Genomic DNA, 23,726 nt, shown 5'->3' with positions numbered 1-23,726 from the left:
TTAAAGCATAAAAGTTGAATGCAGCATAAAATAATGGAAAAGGTGTCACGTTTTCAAGCTGATGGAAGAAGACTGAAGCAGATTCAGGGGAGACTTCAGCTCAGTGGTCTGTGCTTTGTTGGTGCCAGAAGGAACTCTGATATTGATCTCTTCCCAGGGGAGCCAGGATCTGATGTGGACTTGTCTCCTGCCGTTTAGAGAACATCAGGTTTTGTGTAGGACATTTTTTCTCTGAACATGAAGAAGGGCATTTACTGGCTTGGTGGTAGTGAAACTCTATGTATTACATGATTCATGTTGTTTGCATGTAAGAGTGTGAAGGGATTTTGGTTTTATTGATTTAGCACTATGGCAAAAAAATAGATACGAATAGGATATTTTAAATTGCTGAACTTCATGGTTACGATTTAATGTAAAAATAAAATAAGCAAGGCCAAAAAACTAACACAAACAAACAAAACCCACACCCTGATTATAAAAGGCTTTCTTCAAGTTAATGAGTGGCATGAGGTCTTCCAGAGAATTTGCAATGCTGAAAGATAATTTTTGTGTAAGGAAGCACTCCTGACAGATAAGGTTATCGTAAAAAAAGTTAGTAAATTATCTTTTTTGTTTCCAATAAGTAGATACACCAGCAGCACTGGGGGAACTAGTTTGAAGAACAGGTCTTGAAATGGTAGTTGAAGGTATCTGAGAATAGTAACAGAAGCACAGAATAAGAAACCTCTTGCACCAGCTGCTCATTCAAGTGTGCTAAAGAAACTGATACACGGAATTGCTGAATTGGTAACTCTTGCCTGTTCTTTGTTGCTTGAATATTAGTGAAATGACAGATGGAAGTAAGATGACAGGTTTTTATAGTTTGGCTGCATTTTTTAAAAGGTTGTTTTGTTTTGACTTTGTTATCAGTTAAGTTAGTAGAAGTTCTGGAAAATAGATTTTTGTTGCCCCATGAATGAATATAATAAATGGGGATGAGCAGACCTGACTTCCTGAGGTTTTAATCATCCCCCAGAAGTCTTCTGGGGGAGTCATCAGCATGTGAATAAGGATGATCTGTTTTGTGTAGTTAACTCGATTTCCAAAAAGCTTTCAAAAAGGCCCTTCATCAAAGGCTTTTAAAAACTAAGAGGATGAGTAGGAGAGTCTTCTCTTGGATTAATGGCAGATTAGGTGTAGAATACAAAAGATAAGTAGTCATTTACTAAAGGAAGAATTATACTTCCAGAAAGGTCCAGAATAATCAGAATTAAAATGGAATGTGAAATGTTGCAGAATGATATCATCATACCAAATGATTTGAAGATGAAAGGCACTTGAGATTCAATGTCATCAAACACAAAGGAATACACACGGGGAAGAACAGTCCTATTATTCTAAATTAGGAGAGAGAACTTTCAGACGTTGTGCATAGTTCCCTGAAAACACCAGCTTAGTACTTACCAAATCAAGAAAAGTACAGACTTGAGTTGTTATTCTTAACAGCTTTTGCAGGGCTCTTGAACCCTTAGGTACAGGGATGTTGTTTCAAAAGTCTGTTTATTTTGAAGTTTGTGACACTTGATTTTCAGTTTACAGAAGGGGTTGTGGTTGAATTTTTTCCCTTCTTCAGAAAACATGGAAGACACTGGGGATTTTCTGTAAATCTGGGCTCTTAAGAATTATTTTGAATTATCCCTTAGAAATGCAAACCAAAATATCATAATGCAGTTGTGCAAATGGATAGCTGAGTGGCTGCTTGAGTGCTATATTGAATGTTGAGTACCCAGTTCGAAGGAATGATATAATTTAACTAGAAAGGGTGGATCATAGGTTTTGGTCAGAGATACACAATGGTTTATGTAAGAAAAAAGGTATTCCCAAGCTTCAAACAGATGGCTGGAATAGCACATTAAACACACAGACTTACAAAACCATGGGAGACATGGAAGAGATGAATAGCAGATACTCCTGTCATGTCTTAAGGTGGGAACAATGGCATTGTTGGGCAGTGGATTTGAAATTAGAAGAAGGTTTATGGGGTTGGGTATTTTGTTTCGCTTGGTTTGGTATGTTTTAATGAACATATGATTTATTTAAAGATATCGCCAAAGGAGGTGTGATACTTCGTATATGAATTCTGGCTAAGGAAGAGCCATAAGGAAAGAATAAGTGGAGTGGTAGTACTAGGGAAAATACATTTGTGTGTTCGTTACACATTTCTGTTACACATTTCCACTCCTGGCTGCTGTTCGTGATTTCCGCAGGTTAGATACACCCTGTGCTTCACCTGGTATGATCATTCTGTTTTATGTTGTGCAGTTTATTAATCAAGCTGTATTCCTTTAAACTCCATCCTCTTTACTGTCACTTCTGAAGAGAGCAAAATTCAGCTGAAGCAAAAAAACAAAACAAAACCACATTAGTTTACTCAATTTGTTTTTCACTGTTAACCGCCAATTAGAACACTATGAAGAAAAAGTTATTTGTTTAGCTCTGTATTGATAAATGTCTGAGGTTAAAGTAGCATAGCTTATATAGTCTCTTTGAGTGTTACTTTCATAGTAAAATATCATTATAATTCCAGTATTTGAATGGATATAGCTGCCCTAAATTGTTCCAGTAAAATATTTATTGACATATTCCATGTAATTGAACTTAGGTAGAACATGGTTTAGAATTGCATTAGGTTTTATGAGGATTAATCACCCTTATTTATCATTATAAGATCAGAACCTGTGGTCCCCAAACTCCATTTGGTTTCATGAATAAGAAATAAAAAATAGACCTGTTCCTTTAGAAATGTCATTTGAATGCTGTAGCTGCATGAAAGATGTACATAATGATGTCTGTTTCTGACATGACCATAGCTTCCAAAGCTGATTCAGGATTTTATTAATTTCTTTTGTTGCTACTGGAAAGTTACCCTGTAGTGAGACTCTGCTTGTGTTGAGTCGGGGTGGCCATGGGAGTTGCTGTGTTATGCTTTAAAGGGAATTTTTGAAGCATGCCCTTTTGCTGTGCTTGAGCCAAAGCTGGCACGGCAGTGTGATGTGAGAAGCAGGCACGTTAACTGTGACCATTGCCTGCAGTCAGCGGACGCTCTTCGGGAGCATTGTCAGGACTCCAGCCAAGACTAACTGGACTGGCACAGCACCAAAACAACAGATGAGCCAAAGAAGCAAATTCAATGTGCTTTGCACATGTGAAGAATCGCAGCCAGCCAGTTAATTTCTCTCTTGGTGTGATTGAAAGGAATTGATATGACAGATATGAATTGATACAGTATGTAGAGTGAGAGCAAACTAAGAAAGAGAAAATAAAACACTGGAAAGTCATACTGTTTTCATATGGTAACATGGTGTAAATACATCAGGACACTCTCTCTCAAAGAGGTACCAATGACTTTGTTTTGCCACCTGCAACAAATAATGCAGTCTCAGGTTCTCTGCTTCATGTTTAGAGCATTAAGACTTTCCTTTAAACAGTAACAATAATAATAATAACAACCAGAAAAACTATAAATGATCTGACAAAGAACACGGTTCTGAAAACACAGCCTGTAATATCCAGAAGTCTACTCATATGAGTAATCTCAAATATGTAGATGCTCTTCATTTTAATAAAACTGTGTGTCAACATGCGATACATGTTAACACAGGTGGGGTCTCAGTTTGGAGGTAACAGTGCTTCTCTACAAATTTCAAGATCCACAAAAGTACTTGGTGCTTTTCAGATGCCAGGTGGTGTAAAGCGAACTGTAAAAGATACTTGTAATCCTGTACATAGTCTAGACTTCTACACTGCTGGCATAAAAAACCCTGTACATGTTAAAATAACCTATGTTTTCTCTGATTGTTCTAGGTAGTTATCCAGAAATTTATTAATTTTGCTGTATAAATCTCCTGCGTAATTCAGAGGAAGCTTCAACTATTATGGCATTTTTTTAGCTTTCTGGACCTGATACTCAGTTTTAAGTTTCTGAGTTTGTTTTGTTCCAGGATAATATTTTTCAAGACACTACCTCCTAAGTAATTGCTGATTTTTTGCATTACCCTGACTTGGTAAACAATCTGCTTAGAATCTCAAAACCAGCGCATTTATCAAATGAATTTTGTAATATTCTAATTTTATGGTACTATTTTGGCAGCATAGTCTGTTCAGTATCATAGTAAAATTGCAGTAGATTCATCTTCCATAGTACTTGGTTAGTTCTGAGTGCTTCGATTACAATAAGCATGATAAGCCTATTTGTTCCGAAGTATGAAGTGGTATAAAGTAAGTTTTCAAAATGGAAATGATTATACTTTTTGGCACTTATGCATAACCTGCTGCAGCTGTCCTCACACACAGAGTACAATTTGTCATCTTGTGACCTGATCTGATGAGAAACAGATTTGCTATTATGTTTGGCATTTTCCCAGATGGACAAAATTGAACTAAAATAGGAAATTGCTAGCACAGAGACGCAGCAATTGCTGTCATAGCCATGTCCTGGTTTCGGCTGGGACACAGTTAATTTCCTCCTCGGTAGCTGGTGCAGTGCTGTGGTTTGGGTTCGGTGTGAGAACACTGCTGACAGCACACGGGTGGGTTTGGTTGTTGCTGGGTGAGGGTCAGACCCAGCCAAGGGCTTTTCAGTTCCTTGGGCCCTGCCAGAGAGAGGGTTGGGGGGCACAGGGAGCTGGGAGGGGACACAGCCAGGGCAGCTGGCCCGAACTGGCCACAAGGATATTCCATACCACAGATGTCACGCTGTGTATATAAGCTGGGGGAAGGAGGAGGAAGCGGGGGGGCATCCAGCATTATGGCGTTTGTCTTCCCAAGTAACCGTTACACGTGATGGAGCCCTGCCTTCCTGGGGATGGCTGAACACCTGCCTGCCAGTGGAAAGTAGTGAAAGAATTCCTTGGTTTGCTTTGCTTGTGTGTACACCTTTACTTTACCTATTAAACTGTCATTATCTCAACCCTTGAGTTTTACATTCCTTTCTGATTCTCCTCCTCACCCCTCTGAGTGAGGGGGAGTGAGTGAGCGGCTGCGTGGTGCTTGGTTGCTGGCCGGGGTTAAACCATGGCAGCCTACAAATGAAAATAAGTAAAAGGGTGATAATTTGAAGAATATTCTAACCATAAACATGTACAATAACAGCAGATTGATAATGAATATACAACTGAATCCTTAATAACCTTTTTTTTTTTTTACAATGTCAGAGAATATGAATGAGGAAAATATGATGGACATTTTGCACGCAGCTGCTTTTGCATTTTTATGAAGTACACTTGGAGTTTAGACTACAAACCTTTATGATTACCTCTATTTATTAAAATAGTTTGAAGAAGCACCATTTTATTGACAGATTTGGCTGTGTCTAATAGTTCTTTGTACAAATAGCCTGTTAAGTGACTTCTCTTTTTGTCAAGTATTTTGAGTGTCTTGGACAAGCCTGTTATGAACATGTTTACTGCAATGGAGAGCAGAATTCTTACCCCCCCCCCCTTTTTTTTTTTAATAAGGTCACAAACAATGTTAGTAAAAATGAGAATATCATTATACTATGGAATACATATGTAATGTGTGTAATATGTAGTGCATATAATTTATTAAACTCAACAAAATGGTCTCAAAGCTACAGTCTATACAGGTAGCTCATGAAAACATGCATAGAGCATATGATTGAATTACTTGGACTACTATTTTCATAAAATCCATGTTCTCATTGGACTGATAGCTTTGATAAAGTATGTCAGTATAAACTCATTTTGCAGAAAGATAAGGAACCAGAGTGTCCAAGGATCTTGGCTTAGCAAACAGAAATGGTAAATGGTACCTAGCAGACTTTTAGATCCCTGGTGATTTAATTTATTCCGGTTGACATGTGAACTTGGATATACTTATATGCCAATCCATTTTTCTCTTATACTCTATAAATATTGTAAGGGCTGCAAAAACATGAGACATAATTTGCATACATGATCATACCCAGCATTGTAAATAAGCTTGTTTGTCTGAACATAGGAATACATGGGTCAGGTATCTACTGGAATGTGCAGATAGTGAAGACCCTGAATCATGCAGTCCCCCAAGTATTCAAGTGTGTTTTAAAAGCCCTACTTTACGGGGAAAAATGTTTCTTCCAGCTTTGTAATTAGTGTAGACTCAGAATGCACTGATTGCATGCCTGGCTAGAAGCATACCATCCTTTTCAAGGCCCTTCCTCTTTGATGTCTGTTGTGGCAATTCTTTAGAAGGGAATTTTGGCTTTCGGGTAGATTGTGGTTTTGTAGTGGTTTTTTTCTTAAACTAAAAATCCCCACTGGACTGTCTCCTATTCCTCATTCACTTTGAGAAGCTTGTCTCAACAAGTTTCTTGATCTTTCCATATCAGCCTTGCACTGTACCACATTTTCACACAGGAGATAATGAAACATTTCAGGCCTTCTGAGGAATGAAGGTGAACTGTTCCTGAATTCATGCTAATAGTCATTGCTGTTCACCCACAGACTATTAAGTAACACAGCATTCCACCAGGTTTTCCTGCCCCGCACCTTTCCATAGCATGCAACTTCTTTGGTACCTTGAACACAAGCCTTTGCTGAAATATTTTGGCTCTTGCACAAGAATGTGATTTTTGGAGCCTCCTCTTTTTCCCTAGCTTTCAATAGTTACTTTCTGGAAGAATGATATTCACTGTTTTGGCAACACATAGCTGGTTCCATAACACTTTATTCTATTGGTAGTACATTCAGACAGTTGTATGGGATATTAAAATTACCCAAACCTCTCTGCAGTCGATGGGTTTTCTTTTTTTTTTCCCTGTATGTTATTTTCTTTGTTCTATTCACGTTCTCAGTTGCTATTGTGGCAGAAACATCCTCAAAACATAATAGAAACAGAAGCACCAGGCACCATTTTTCTTTTCCCTTTTGTCTTCTGTTTGCAGAACAAATGATGCCTGTGCAGACACCATGCAACAAAATGGAATTTTAAAGTCCTAATTCTACATGTGTTCAACAGGAAGAAGGGCTCTGTGCTGTTTGCAAATCCAGTGTAGTATAGAGTGGATGGAATATAGACTATGTTCATTATTACTTCTTTTACTAAACAAGACTCAAAAATTTGTGAATTGCTAGCATTTCCCTTTTACCAGACAATTCTGGGTAACTCCTGCATACACACTGATGTGCCTGTACAGCAAGTTGCAAGAGAAATCCTGTCCAAGGTCAGCTTTGCTGAGATGCTTGGGTGAGGATGAAGGCTTCCGTTTGGTGACCATGATTGTAGCACCTGCATTCTACACTTTAGTTTACCTAACTGCTAGCTTAAATAATTTTTAAGTATGAAGCTAAGTAAGGCATGGAAAAAATAGGTATTGTTTTCTCTGATGATGGCAAATGCATGAAGTGTGTGGCCCAGCCCTCACAGTCTCAGCACAGTGGTCCCCCACAGAGTGCAGGATGCCCTTTTACAGAGGTGCAATGGTCTGCACGGGAGCTGATAATGCGGGGTATTGGTTTATAAGAACCATGTCCAACTGGCAAGTGTTAATCAGAGTTCCACTGCTGCGTGGCAAGACAAGGGAAAAATTACCTTAGCCCTAGGTATTTTTCTCCAAACTGTAACAACAGTTATGGTCGATATGGTATGATAAAACTGTTGCATGGAATATAGAAGTTAAGAGCCTCGAGAACTGGGTAAGACGGGTCAGTCTGTCAAGTGGGTGAGGAAGATCCAGCCGGGTGCATGACTGCTTTCTGCCAGGAGAGATGTGCTGTGATTTTTAAGTGTTTGGAAGCCCTGCCAGGCAAAACCGTTCTTCAAGCTCTCACTAGTCCAAGGGCGGCCTGCATCTGCATCTCCTCATTCCGAAGCTCATCTCAGTAGTCGTTCCTACTGTAGCTACCACACACTTACAGGCCTGCATGCTGCGGATGATTTCTAAAAGCTATTTTTGCCATAGTCTGGGCCGTGCGACCTTGTTGTTTTCCCTCTTCCACTGTGTTTTCTGCTAACCTTTTTTAAGTTAAAAAGGGGAAAATCAGGAGATAGCAAGAATGTGAAACCATGCTGACAAAAAGAACTCAGAATAATGTGACTAGAAACTGAGGTAAAATAGCTAATACCACATCATTTTTAAAACTTTTTTTTAAAAAATAAATACCTCAGTTTGATAAAATAGCAGTAAAGTTCTTGATACTTTATGGTTTAAAGTATATTTTTCATAAGCAGGTATTCCTGTTAACAAAAATGTTAACTATGTACTAATAACATATCCCCTGCTGAGGACTGTATTCTGGGATGCGCTAGTATTTTATTCTCAGCTAATACTCCTAAAGAGCAATCTGTTAGTAAGAGTGAAATGCTGCTATACCATATAGCAGCGAAAAATTCCTGTGAGTTTTTCCTTAAAGGAGATAGAAAAATGCCAGAACTCGCACTAAATTTGAATCTTTCAGGAGATCATATTTATTTAGTTAGTTAGTTATTATCCAGGAAATATATTTTTATTCATATCTTTATTTTATTTATATATTAATATATGTATTATTCAGGAAATATTTATTTATTTATTATTTTTCAGGAAAATGCATAGTACTGAAGTAGTGTGTAAGCAGGTTCATTATTTGTCAGCCAGAAACAGCATATCTCTTTTTATTGTAGTTGTAAATATTTGGGAGTTTATATGTGAGTATCTTGTTTCATCTTCCAATTGTGTTAGAGTGGGCGTTGAGCGATATAATTACTTGAAAGGTAATTATTATAATCAAGCATTTAACTAGGAAAATGGACTTCACATTCTTTACTTTGTTGTCTTCTATTTGTGTGTTCATTTGGAGCTACGAACATGTTAGCACTGACAGAATTCAAATTAATCATGCTGGTTATACCCTTTTGAACCCCCGAGTTCTTCGTGGTCTGAATAATTTCTGCATTTTCATATTTGTTATTATCTATTTGCTAGAGCTTCAGTTTTCTGATTTTTAAACTAAGTGTTGTGCAAATACAACCATACTTCCAAAAGTTTTCTTGCTTGGTTTTTTGATTGTTTTGTTTTGGTTTTTTTGAAAATGATGATACTCCAGACCAGTACATTTCCCAAACTTTATAAATATGTGTCTGTACTAGGAGGATGTAAAGATACAGTTCTCCATGTACAGTTGAACAACCAGCTAGTTGGCTGGTTAGTTTGTTGGGGTTTTATTCTTAAATAGTTCACTTATTTCATTTGAGTTTCTTCTCTTGGCTTTTATTAGAACATCAGAAAAATATGTGATTGACATTTCTTCTCCAAATAAGGTGTTTAGACTTACACGAACCCACAAAATTACCGGGGGGCAGCTCGCAAGACTTTCTCATGGACCTGGGTTTGGCTACAGTCTTAGCTATTAGGTTAATTTTCCTGCAAGTCAAATTGAGTGTTAACTATGTTCTTTCTCCACCCAGTTAAAATAAGAACTGCTGCTGTTTTGGCTGATGTAGAACAAGAGATGTACACAAGGGAAGGGTGCTCTACTTTCCCTGTGAATGTCTGTTGTGCTTTTTTTTTTTTCTTTATCCTCTCCAAGATCAAGAGCTCCACAGTAATGCTTCTAAACTGGTATTTCTCTAATGTTGTTTTGTATGAGTAAAATTACAACATTTCAGAGCCGTTCCTTAACTGAAAAGGAATGACCTGATAGTATCTTCAGTAAAAAGGCTTAAAAGATTCAGAAAAAATTAAAATGGACTTCTGTGCAGACAGCTATTCACATTTCTATGTAATGTCTTTGGATTTGTTTATGCACCAACTTAGAATATGTTATTGAAAATACCACACATGACAAAGGAGAATTGAGTTTCATTACTTGAATGTAATTATCTCACACTATGTGAAACAGCCTTTTCTTGTCAATAGAAAAGTAAAACCGTTAAGCTTATTATAACATCTCTCTTGATGTTTTTGTAGGATGGAATAAAAGATGAATGCTCAGTGCTGAAGCTACAGCTGAAAGAAAGAGATGAACTCATAGCCCAACTTCGTGAGGAGCTGGTAAGCTTTAGAAGCAATTGGGTTTTTTTAAGTTCATTTACCTGATAATGTCACTCCAGACCAGAAACTGAAGGAATACAATTTCACACCCGCTACAGAATAGCTAGCCTAAGGCTATGTTAATCATTCAGATGAACACTGATAACACCCACTGTACATTTCTCAGGACCTGTCAGCCTTTGAAGTGGCTACTACCTAGATGCACTGCTAGTTTCTTTGAAAAGATTGTGTTGACAGTTGTCTTGCAATATCAGCGGCAGAGAAGTAGCACAGCACTGTATGCGTATGCCAGAAATACTGAAGGGTCATGCACGAGTCCTGATGAATTGTGAATATTTCTCCTGTGAGCTGCTTTTCACATGCAAAAGATTGTTAAGTAGAAAATGAAATACTTTTTTCTCCTTAATAGATGTCTGTAATTAAAATAATAAATATTCTTAAACCCACTTAAACTTTCCTTAGCATGAGCTACCGATGCTTGAGTACTACTGTTCTAAGGATAGACAGAATACTCTCAAGTGACTGACATAAAATGTGTGACATAGCAATTAAAAAACCTAAATACATGAAAATCCATTTTGCTGTCCTAGTAAGGCTGTACTAATATAATTTTAAATTCCATTTTTGATGGTACATGATGAAAATGGCTATGCCTTTGTGGTGGGTTGACCTTGGCTGGACACCAGACACCCACCAAAGCCGCTCTATCATTCCCCTCCTCAACCTGACAGGGGACAGGAAATAGAAGAGGCTCACGGGTTGAGGTAAGGGTAGGGAAAGATCACTCAGCAATTACTGTCACAAGCAAAACTGACTTGACTTGGGAAATTTAGTTTAATTTATTACCATTCAGATCAGAGTACAACAATGAGAACTAAATCCAGAACTTAAAAAACACCTTCCCCCACCCCTCCCTTCTTTCCAGGCTCAACTTCACTCCCAGTTTGTCTACCTCCTTCCCCCAAGCGGCACAGGAGGATGGAGAATGAGGGTTATGGTCAGTTCATCGCAGTTGTCTCTGCTGCTCCTTCCTCTTCACACTCTTCCCCTGCTCCAGCGTGGGGTCCTTCCCATGGGAGACAGCTTTCCATGAACTTGTCCAACATGAGTCCTTGGGCTGCAGTTCTTCATGAACTGCTCCAGCGTATGTCCCTGCCACAGGGTGCAGTCCTTCGGGAGCAGACTGCTCCGGCATGGGTCCCCCACGAGGTCACAAGTTCTGCCAGCAAACCTGCTTCAGCGCGGGCTTCCCATGGGTCACAGCCTTCTTCAGGTATCCACCTGTTCCAGTGCTGGGTCACAGGCTGCAGGTGGATATCTGCTCCAATGTTAACCTCCATGCAGAGGGACAGCCTGCCTCAGCATGGTCTTCACCATGGGCTGCAGGGGGGCCTCTGCTCTGGTGCCTGGAGCACCTCCTGACCTTCCTTCCTCACTGACCTGGGTGTCTGCAGAGTCGCTGCTCTCACGTCTGCACTCCTGTCTTCTGTTGCTATTTTTTGTGCAGATTTTTTTTCTCTTCTTTCTTAAATACATTATCCCAGAGGCGCTAGCACTGTTGCTGATGGGCTCGGCCTTGTCAGCGGTGGGTCTGACTTGGAGCCAGCTGGCATTGGCACCATCGGACATGGTGGAAGCTTCTAGCAGCTTCTCACAGAAACAATCCCTGTACCCCTCCACTACCTAAATCTTGCCACACAACTCTTCAGTATTTTTAAATAAAGGAGGGAGATTTTCCCACCTCCTCTTCAGAAACAGAGAACTTAAAGACTCCACAGAGAAAGCATGTAGGGTCACCCCATTCAAGTTGCAGGTGTGCAGAGACCTAAGACTTTGTATAAGCACCCTTTGGGAGGTGGGGTTGTTTCTCTAGTTAGATCTTAATTATCTGATCTAGCTCAGGGGCTTTTTATGACTTTCTGTCTCATGCCTGGCGGCTAGCTCAGAACTTGGACAAGAATGAGTTCAGGTTCATCCGTTACTGCATCTTTTATATAGTAAACAAAAACACTGGTATACTTTTACACCAGCACAAATAGCTAAGTTTCAAGTCGCATGGGAAAAATGTAATGCTGCTCAAAGATTAAGGAATGGTTTGCTATGTTAACATCTGCCAAAATAAATACAGATAATTGGTATTATTCTTTTCATATTTGGCTACATAAAGAAATTATGTATGTTGTAATTATTATCTAAAATTAAATGACAAAATGGGTCACAGGGAACACCAAGCTTCTGCACAGCCCTGGAGCATTAATTTTATAGGAACATATATGCTGTTTACCTGGTCAACAGTTTTGTCAGCGTAAAATTATCCTATATTGATACAGTGAGATGTAGCTTATTTGCTGTTAACTGTTGTCAAAATTCATATTTATATGCCAGTTGCAGGAAAAATTCCCATAGGGAATTTAGTTCATGTACCTCATAATAGACAGAAATGTACCTCTTCCTAGCATCACAAAATAAGGATTTCCATGTAATTGAAAGTATCACAGATTTAATCCATTATTAACTGACTTCAGTTTTGATACTCTAGGACTTGTGAAAGAGTCTATAAGTGGGAGTCTTGAGACCACATATATTCATATGAAACTAAGTTTTGAAAGGCCTCAGTATATCTCATTTTCTCCTGTTGAACTAAATAAAGCCAGGCTGGGAGATGAACATGACAGAAGCTAGACTTAAGGTTATGAAACCTAGAAACAAAAGGCGTAGTGGGTGCCCATGGGATTGGAAACAGGACTTTTGTGCATGAGGTGTGTAAATACAGAGTCAATATGCCAGCTTTGGCCATCTGTATATTTTTTAATCTGTACTGTGTATTCTCCTGCAATGCTATTTATCTATAAGAAATTAAGAGGTTGGTTTGTTTACATTTGTTGTGTAAGAGCTGCCAGGATTTCTAGAGCAGCTAGAATTAGAGTAACAGGGTAGTAAAAGAGCTCAGCAGAACTGAATGTTTTGACAATCTTCTGGAAACAAAGGGACTGCATTGTTTTGTTAATTATCCATGGCATCACTAAACTAAAGTGTATTTATTGAAGGACCACAGCAATCCAACAGGGGCTTGATATTTTTTTAAGTGGTTCCTTGATGCTGTGAATGAGAAAAAATTGCAAGAGAATGCCCCAAAATCATAAGAGCAGGTTAAAAAAAATCACTAAAAATAAAGTATTTTAAGAATTAAAAATTATTGGGAATAAGAGGTTATTCCTATTCAATTTCTTTCTAAGCCTAGAATTAGACAGCTGTAGCCATGCCCTGGTAGTCCTAGGAGATAATCTTGTAGGGCTGAAGATTGCTTTTCTATAGCAATGGCATGTAGGACTGGAAATGTCTCTGAATCATCTTTACTCCTTGTTGGTAACTCTACCAAATAGTTCTTTTCAGGACCTAATATAGGAGTTAGTTGCTTGCCACCTACTTCCTTACTACATAGCTTGAACCAGCTATGCTGTGCTAGCTGGTTAATTTTCTTCCTTGTCAGATGGCATTCAAATGCTATATATGAAGTTAAAAAAAGGTCAGAGTGGCGGGAGAGGTGCTCACCTTCCCAGAGCAGTGCTTTGGGAGGGCAAGGGACTTCTGGCTCTGGGAAAAACTGAGCATGGGCTCCTGGAAAGATGTCTGGCTCCTGGGAGGCTGGCTGGTGCAGCAGGGAAGTAGACCTGAAGCTCTATTGGACAGAGGGAGACTTAGCTAAGGCTTCTTGGGTTGCCCAGAGAGCTTGTAGATGTCCAATCCCTAGAAACATCCAAGTTGAGGTTGGACAGGGCTTTGAGCAATCTGATCTAATTGAAGATGTCCCTGCTCATTGCAAGAGGGGTGGACTAGGTGATCTTTAAAGGTCCTTCCAACCCAAACCATTCTATGATTCTAGGGGAAACACCCACTCAGGCTTCTCTGAAGTCAGGCAGCTATGGAGCAGCTCTTTCCAACCACGGTTTAGATCTTAAGGATCTAAAAAGCCTCAGTATACTTACAGTGAGCCCCTGTTGTTTCCCTGAGGCCTGTAATGAACCTGTATGAGGCTGAGGATGCAACTTAAAGTCCTCTGAAGAGCAGTTGGGCTCCAGTCCCTCTGACCACCACCCCTTGCACTGCACATCCAGTGTCCTCTTCATGGACATGCTCTGTGCCCTGCCACCATGGCATTACTAAATACTGAGGCCCACCAAAAGATATAGCCAGATTTCCCCCTCTGATTTGCCCTGGGACTTTTTGCAGGACCCCAGGCCCTCAGGCTAAGCTCCTGCTGCAGCTTTGCCCACCATCTGGCAGGTTAAGAAAGCCACTCCAGGTGCCAGGTGGTTCTCACAATCTCCTGTTTGTGTTTCTGTGCCCTCCCAATGGGAGCTTCGTGCGGTTTGGTCCTCGTTGCTTAAGCTGTTTTAAGGAGCTCCGTGCAGTGGACTATTCAGAGAAAGTAAACTCTCTTTTTAGAGCTGTTAAAAAGGAAGTAAATTTGAAATGATTGCTAGAAAATGGTGATAAAAATGTCTTCTTCATTTATATAAAATTGTCTAAAACTTGATGCAAAGCATGCTTTAATATTCTGCAAATCCTACAGTTATGTGTTGGTAAGGCTGTAAATATTAGGAAAGTGAATGTTTACAAAAGATAAGTAGAACAGTAATTTTTGGCTAATGAAACTCTACACCTTTTCACTTAGCTACAATACATTACAGACATCGCTCTTGATAGATAACTACCATTTTTATTCTTGTATCTTAGGGCAACCCGTGTTCCACTGTCATTCTGAATATGGAAATACAGCAGCTGTAAATACAACCTGCCTGTCTTGAAATCATGGCATCATGATGTTAATTCAGAGATAGCATTTTAACATAAAAATCAGTTTGAGTGGGAGTCAGTTTTATACTTCTTGAAAGTACAGATTTTCATGTTCTTCTCTCCTTGTGGGTTTCTGTTAAGTTGGGTGCTTGCATGTAGACTTAAAACTTTTGGTTAATTGGTTTTCTGCAGAAACCTAAAGTGAAATTCAAGTCAATTTTTGCTCTTAGTGAACCTTTGTTTCTTTTTCTCTATTTTTTTTTCTAGACTTTTCTAGTAGTCTTCCTCTCCTCTCTCTGATTTATTTTGTTTTTATTTTTAATTTTCAAATACATTTTAGAAGTGTTTCTACCACATTTGAGTGCATGATGAAGGAGACCATGAGCAGAGCTGAGGGTGGAAAATGTCAATGGAGTGTTAGCTGACTTGCTAATGATGCTTCAGGGCACCTGCAACTCTTCTCTTGCCTAATAGTTATCTAGAACTTGAAGGAAGAAAAGGGTAAATCTTTGAGGAATGAGAACAGCAGTTGAGATGCTTAGCCACAAGATACAGGTATAAAGGATAAAATGCAAGGAGCCCTCACCTACTTCTGAGAAAACAAAGAACAGGAAAAAAGTTCCTCACCAGTTTTTTTGTTTGATCTCTTTTTCGTGATAATTTTGGATTGACTCCCTTGGTCACCAGAAGTGTGTCTGTCTGTCTTTGGAAGAATAATTATAGGCAGACAGACCAGTGGAATTAATTTCTCTATTCTCTCATTATTTCCTGAAAAATACCTTATTCAGAAACTGGAGACTGACTCCCAAGATGTCAGGTGCCCAAAACTGCTCTAAAGCTCCTTGGACATGGTGAACCTGAGCAGGAACTTAAAATTTGGGTTCACAGCATCACTTTGTCTCAAAGCTATACTTGTTCATAATGATATCCTCTTATCCAGAAAATCAGAGAAACAAAGTGAATACATTCAGTAGGATTTGGTAATAGGAGTCACTCACTTGTTCTTGTTCTACCCCCCCCCAACCCCCAGCCCCCAATAAACAAAATAAATGAAGTATCATTTTTCATTGACCACAGGAAAATGTTTGAAACAGCTGTCTCCTACCCAGCTCTACCTGACACTGCATCTTCGTATACATTTTCCAAATCAATCTTTTCCCACTGCAACGTGAGCCCTTAGAAGACTTTAAGCAGAAAATATTTTCAGGGTATAGTGGCAAAAATAACCTGAGTGCTGTTTACAGTAACATTTATTCCACTGCTGTCATTGGTACAGCAGCATTCATGCTGAAAAACAAGCATTAAAAATATTATCCTTGATTTCCTTGTGTAACTCGAGTCATGTGTGTTGTCCCATTGAAATAAAACGTAGTGAGGCGGTTTGGGTGGTTTCTCAGTGGAACTCTAGGAGAAGTTAGATCAGGAAATGAATCCCACTTATAGCCCAGCTGTTGGAGATGTTTTTCTGCTGTGGAGATGGGTCTTTATGAAATGTTAAACTGTATTTATGGAATAGCTAGGTACAGCGCTAGCTAAGCAAGCTTTACCTCAAGCTGTAGAAATTAATGCTTTAGGACTAGATACTCTTGAATCAGCTGAAAAAAAACCCAACTTTTTTTTTTCTTTTCAAATTGTAATCAAGTTCTGCCTTCTTGTCCAAAACCTGTGGTAAATGATCAGAGATGAGGGAGGTGTGTTGTGTTGTGGACTGGTGGTTTTATTTTATTGGTTTTGGGGAATTATTTTTTTTGGGGTGTGGGGGCTTGGGGTAGTGGTGGTTTTTTGTTCCTTAAATATAGGGTGTGCCCTGATGGCAGAATGATGGCAAGTTTAGCTCTTTTCCGTAGGTTGATTTCAATAATGGGCAATTAGTCAATTGCTGCAGTTTGAAGCATCATGAAGATGCATACTTGTTATGCAGCTTTGAAGTGTAATAGAAAACCTGAGATGCACTTGAATGATGTTGATGAACTGTTTGTGAAAGACACTTGGGTTAAGTGTAAAAATCACCTCAAAATGCAGTTATGCCAATATAGATGCCTTGAATTGTACAGTCCAAAAATCACAACTTTTTTTTTTGTTTTGACAGGCCAAGAGCGAGATTTAGAAAAATAAATTAATGAACTCGTGGTGCATATAACTTTTTGAATTGTTAGGAAAAAAGAGAAATTTTGATTAATCCAGTCTATTTTCAAAATTTTTAAAAATTTGTCCATGAAATTTTAAAGTAATTAGGTAATTCCCATTTGAAAAGAATAGTAGTCTTTATATTAAAAAAAAGTAAAAAAAAATCTAGATTAATATTTACACTGATTACCCACTTGCTCTACATTCTGCTTGTTTGTAGTAGAATTTCACGTTGGCTGTTTTGTGATGGGATATTACAAACCCGTGGATGATTTACATAAAACCAGGTAGTTGTAAGTACTTTCAAATCCTTTTTCTTCCTCATATTTAGGAAACATTAGGAGCAGAAAAGAAATAGATTAGGTGTACTTAAACATTATTAAAGTGTCAGGCTTCATTCCCCCTTTTTTACAGAAGAATTAATTGCACGTATTCTAGAAAAGGCTTATCTGAGTTGTAATTACTCTCTGAATCAGTTTCACAAGACAGACATGGAGCGTTAAAAGTGGCAATATCCTATGACACACAATGGGGATTAGGCTCTGATTCCTCATCTACACCAGTCCCTTGATGAGAAGCTGCTGGTCAGATAGGATCTTTAATATTCCTGGGCACTTGTGGAGGTGATTCTGCATATGAGTTTAAGTCCCTGTCACAAACTATTGTCATATTGTGGTGTTTGGCATAGATAAATGATTAGGTCAGTAGTGCAGCGAAATGTCTTCCTGGTCTGACTGAGAGGAACAGAAGCTCCTGAGTGTTTGGTAAAAATAACACAGCAGAAATGAGCAAATCTGAAATACAAAATTTGTCCAGAGTTTCCCTTGAGACACATTGCTGACGCTTATGCTCCTATAATAATAACGAACCACATATGCTTGTCTTTGGCAGAAGTGTCACTTGTAGACTGCTGGCTTCATGAGACGTGCAGCATTTTAGCACCGGATGTTTTAGTATAAGCAGGCTAATATGATCTGGCCTTACTCCAAGATCTCAGAGAACTTCACTTTTTGGTCTGATAGAAAGACAAAGAGTAGGCCTCTTGCCTTTTTTCACTTAATTTTTTAACCAATTTGAATTAACCGATTTTAACTCTAACGAAGATACAAAAAATGGCAAACAGCAGATGAATTTGAGGATAAATGGAAATGGCAACATCTTGGAGGTGTGGTGGGAAGGAAGACTACTTCAGTTCATCAGCTTTGTTGATGTTGCATACTTTTGACTGACATTTTTAGAGATTCAGATTTCTCCTTAAATGATGATGGTAGGTTATATTTCCTATGTAACAGCATACAGTGTAGTGTGTATTTTATACCATGACTGTGTCAAGGTCAAACTAAAGCATTAACCTGTGTCCTTGAAGCTCTATGGAGCTAGGCTGCTGTGCCTCACCTGAGGAGCTAAGTGGAGCAGTCCTCACCTAAGGCTTGCAAAGGGAATTTTCATGGTGCAAAACAGGATTTGTATCAAGGCTTGCTGAGTAATTGAGACAAAGGAAAACCTATGCTGTTTTTTAAGTGTTAGGAATAAAGGATATGAAGGCGGCAGCAAAGAGACTGTGATTTTTGTGTAGTTTTGATTGCTCAAAATCCTGGATTTTTTAGATTTCATTAGTGTTTTTCATACATACATTCATGGATGTTTGTGCACGTACATATAAATACACTCTTTTCAGCAGTGCCCAGTGACAGCACAAGGGGCAACGGCCACAAACTTCAACACAGGCAGTTCCTTCTGAATATGAGGAAGAACTTTTTTTGCTTTGAGGGTGACGGAGCCCTGGCACAGGTTGCCCAGAGAGGCAGTGGAGTTTCCTTCTCTGGAGACACTCAAAACCCACCTGGATGTAATCCTGTGCAACCTGCTCTGGGTAAAGCTGCTTTAGCAGGGGGTTGGACTAGGCAATCTCCAGATGTCCCTTCCAACCCCAAACATGCTGTTATTCTGTGATATATACAGAAATATGTATATATAGATACACAGACACATGCACACGTTCGCACCCAGTCTGTCTCTCTTATTCAGTGTATTTCTTGATAATTACTTTCCACTCAAGAATTGCTAACATTTTTATGATAAAGAAGGTGTTAGCAGGAAAGTTGGCTAAAAATACAGAAATTTACTGTTGCTTGACATAACTGTATATTCCCAATATTGGATAAATTCTCAAAGTTTGAGTTTCCATGAAAATGACTGCTTCCATTAGCATCTAATGACCTGCATTATATGTGTTTGTAAGAGCAGAAAGAAAAATAAAGTTGCTTAAAACTGAATACAAATATTTTAGAAAGCTTGTTTTGCATCTTAAGATCAGCAGTTTAATTTGTATGACTTAACAGCTTCAGTATGTTGCTAAAGGCATCTGTATGACTTATTTTTACTGTAGTCATCTGATGTGGATGAATTTCAGTTTAATAAATGCTTTATTCTCAGCTCCGCATAGCAATGTTTAATGAATAAGCTGGTACTGTTGTTTCTTGCAATAATTAATTTTCTGGTTGGGGAAATACTTTTGCTTTTGAAGTTGTGGGGATATCTGTCTGTATAGTTCACTAGGAATCTAATATAAGAATAATGTTTCCCCCCTGTTATAATTTAGTGTCTTGTCCAGTTCTCTTTGCCATACACAGGCACGATTCACAGAAAAGTCTGTGCATATATGCTGGTATAACAAACAGCACAAATGAAGAATTATCTGTATTTTAATTGTAAAATAACATTTTTCTTTACATTCTAGTCAAGTTCTGTAAGGAAGATATTATGCAGTTTTCATCCTCAATTAATATTTTTATTTTTATGCACAGTATATTCCAACATGTAAAGACCTAAAATATTTTTGCCTGCAAATGAGACATTTTTGTTCATAAATGAGAATTTACATTTATTTGAAAACACTCTGATGTAAGGACTGGGAAACTCATCTTAAGATGATGTGTTGTGTTTTAACCCCAGTCAGCAGCCAAGTGCCAGACAGCCGCTCCCTTGCTTACTCCCTCTGCCCCCCACCCGCTGGGATGGGGAAGAGAATTGAAAAAATGTAAAACCTGTGGATTGAGATAAGAGCAGTTTTATTGTTTCAATAAAGTAAATAATAATAATAACAACAATAACACTTGTAAAGAACAGGAGAGGGAGAGAGATGAATAAAACCCAAGGGAAAAAAAAAAGTGATGCACAATGGAACTGCTCACCACTGATGCCCAGCCAGTCCCCGAGCAGTGATCAGTGGCTCCCAGCCAACTCCCTCCAGTTTCTATATTGAGCATGATGTTCTATGGTATGGAATATCCCTTTGGCCAGTTCAGGTCACCTGTCCTGGCTTTCCTCCCTCCTGGCTTCTTCTGCATCTGTTCACTGGCAAAGCATGGGAAACTTGAAAAGTCCCTGATTTAGAGTAAGCACTACTTAGCAACAACTAAAATATCAGTGTGCTATCAACAATGTTCTCATACTAAATCCAAAACACAGCACTGCACCAGCTACTAAGAAGAAAATTAACTCCATCCCAGCCAAAAGCAGAACGCAGTGAAGAGCTGAACTGCAGTCTCTGTCCTTTCCTAAATAAATAACCTAACCAGAAATTAGCTATATTAAACTATTCGTTAGATCTCACTAACATTACTTCACAGAAAATGGCTCCAAAGATTCTCTCCAAGTTTTCTGTGTTGGGGTTTGAGATTTTTTTGTGTTTTCTCATTACTTTATTTCAGCTTGTATGTAAGGAAAAAAATGCTATTTGAGGTACAAGAGACTTAAAAGGTTTCATTTAGCCTTTGTTTCAAGGACTGAGCACTTTCTCAATGAAGGTATGTTTTACACTCTGGGTGCTCAAACACTTCCTCGGGTGCTCTGTTTTCTTTGAGATGCAGTCTTTAGTGATTTTAAGTTGTGCTTAGAGCTGGAATGTGTATGTGGAGCTTTAATGAAACTTTCATAGAAGGTACTGCTGTATAACCAGTTTGTCTGTGTAAAGTCTCAGCTCTGAAACTGGGGAAGTCTTTCTGTTCTTTTCCAGTTTTTTGATAGCAAAAATGCCCTTTTCCAGAGCTGTGTTAGATTGATTTGATCTTGTGGCCAAGAAGTGGAGGAGATGGGAGACATCAACGTGAGGAACTTTCCTGTGCTTGGGAGAAGTGAATTAAATAGGATAAACTATTAATGGTCTTCTGGATTTAAGTAGTTAATCAGCAGCTTGGGTGTCCTGTTTTATTTTTGCTAGGAAGGGCAAGAAGGATGCACGGATTGTTTTGGAGCATAGTAGAAAACTGACAGCAGGAGGTAGGTTTTGGTCCCAGGGCCAAGCCTCTTGCTTGCATCCAGCTTTTTAATGCTCCACTTCGGGTCTTTCTTCTGCTGTTTTGATTTCCTGCATCTTTCTTCATCTTTTGAAATATTGTTCACTCTTCCTTTCTATAGAAACTGCACACAGTGTGCATTTTTAAGTGTCCTGTGCATGTTTTATCCATTGTTGGAGAAGTTTGATGCCCGATTCTGGGTTTTGGGTGGAGGCTGCTACTATTTTCCAGTTCAGTCATTGGGCTTGATGTTCATCTGTAACTTGACTCTCAATGAGATTTCACCAGTATCCCCGGATAACAAGAAGGGGATGGATTCTGTGGGAAAGCTTTCAGAAATGACCTGCTTATTACCTTGTATTTAAACTGGAGGTTTGGTGAGACAGACAGTGTCTATACAAATGGTTCATTGCCCTTCAGCGAGGAGGTGGATGACTGAAATGCTGTAATGCATTTGTACTGAGCAGTAGTAAAAAGTGCCATGTGGGATATCATTGATAAACAGCATGTTAAAGGCGATATACAACAGCCTGACTAGTACCCTAGCAGAAAAGGTAGCCTGCAAATTTCTGCTTTCATCGGTAAATTCGTTCCAAAAAATATTGCTCACATAATCTCCTTTCATATTTAGCTCCTTTGATAGCTTAACTAGATGATCTATTTATGAGCTCATTATGAGCTAAAGGCTTTGTGCCTTTAGATTTAGAAGATAAAAAGGTAATAGATGGTCATCATCATAAAACCAAATAAAAACGAAGATCTTACTGACCTTTAACCACATATTACATTTAAATTACAAGGAGAAGAAAATAAGCTAATGGTTAATTGTAAATTCACTTAATCTTACACATTATATATTTATTTGGTTTGTCAGGGGTATTCAGTTCTGAATATTTTTTCATTAGGTTGCTCTGTATCACTAGTAAAATAAAAGCAATAAACTGTTTCTTATTATTCTTTGTTGAGAATAATATCTTTTTGGGTTTGCTTGGTGTTTTTTTCCCCCCAGAGTTATTGTTTATGAATTATTCAGTGTGTTTGAAATGTACTTAACATATTTTGGAGTTTTCTAGTAATAAGGCAAGTCGTTTATCTTATACATTTCCCAATTTGACTTACAGATGATATTGTTTTTCTCAAAGGGAGCTCTCATGATTTACCAGAAGAGTAATAGAGTTTGCAGGCTGTAGTATTTATCAGAATTCTCCGATTATCAACACAGGACTTTATAAAACCAGACATTCTCACAGTGTGATATTTGTGTTCCGTCTCACAAGTGAGGGTTTCACCAAACAATGCTAGTTGGGCAATAGGATGCTGTGTTATTACGGTTTTGGAAAAAAAGAAGTGGAACTATTGTGCTAGTAGTATGGTGATGAGAAGGAAGAAAAATAAACTGTCCTTATGTAAACTTGCTTCAGTCTGGTTGTTGTGCTTGTGGAGGAGTTCAGGCTAATAGGCTGGAAAAATAAAAAGTGGTGCAATTAAAAGGATTATCTGAAGCAGCAGGAGACCTTATTTTATTTTTCAGCTGAACTGTGCATTTATCTTATTACTTTCAAGAGCAGGATGATGAATTCTGAAGGGAAGGGTAGTATAGAGAGGACTGAGGATTTTAAAATTATCACTAGGCCCAGTTTTAAGACCACTGCAAGCATAGGTATGCTCAACCTATAGAACATGCTGTCCAAATTATCCTCACTTAGTGCAAATAAAGAAGCTTAGATCAGTTTCTGGAACTTTGTGAAATGTATTTTGTTGCATCTTCTTTAATTTATGGAAATGGAATTCAGTGTTTAAGGGACAAAGACGTTTGCTTTTTTTTTTTTTTTTTTTTTTTTTTTTTTTTTATCCCTCTGGTTCAGAACCACTGGGATGATGTGGTTCATTACCTTCTTTCTCTCTACCCTCAAGTAGCTTAAGACATCTTCTCTAGGACTATTTGATCTTAATTTGTCAAATCAGAGTTAGTGATGTATGTCTGTTTCTCTTGATTTTTATACCTAAAATTCATGGACCATTCTGCTTAGCCAGCAAAACTTAAGAAGAACCCAAGCAGAGAACTTTTCTCACATATGTTGTTATTACCAAAATCTTTTCTTCTGTAGAATCATGTAAGGAGATTGAGGTGGGGAGAGAAGCAGTGCTAGTTATTAACCAGTAAGGTGACAGTTAACTGGGAAGTGCAAAATGCTGTAGGGAATCAGGAAGCTGCATGTTGCATGCACGTCCAGTTTGTCTGTGTAGAAAGGAAGAACCCTAAAAGACTGGCAAGGCCAAGGCTATGTCTTTAATTCCTAGAGTCAGTAGTGAAACATGTCTGCAAAATCAAGGGTCTTGTGAAGTTTTTTCTTAATTCCATTTTAGCTTTGTTTTTCCTTTTTTCAGTGGTCGTGTTGCCAGAGTTGTTGATACAGGCAGTCATTTAATTCAGTTCTACCTGTGAGTAGTGCTGAACTCCAAACATTTTAAGTTTGGCCTGTTCCATCTTTTCC

At 38.5% G+C, this 23,726-nt stretch overlaps 1 protein-coding gene across 9 annotated transcripts in view; it reads left to right on the top strand.

Moving 5' to 3' along the window:
* The window catches only part of CCSER1 (coiled-coil serine rich protein 1), a 722,600-nt gene that overhangs the window by 376,311 nt on the left and 322,563 nt on the right, over positions 1-23,726 (top strand). For all 9 annotated transcript variants that reach the window (XM_080369418.1, XM_080369420.1, XM_080369422.1 and 6 more), the window contains exon 8: positions 9,926-10,009. In XM_080369418.1, the coding sequence (XP_080225544.1) occupies positions 9,926-10,009 (84 nt within the window). The remainder of the gene's footprint in view (positions 1-9,925; positions 10,010-23,726) is intronic.

Source organism: Falco punctatus (assembly GCF_963210335.1).
Source record: "Falco punctatus genome assembly, chromosome: 1".
Taxonomy (NCBI): Eukaryota; Metazoa; Chordata; class Aves; order Falconiformes; family Falconidae; genus Falco; species Falco punctatus.
The sequence above is the reverse complement of the archived record's forward strand: the minus strand, read 5'-3'. Positions and strand labels throughout refer to the sequence as shown.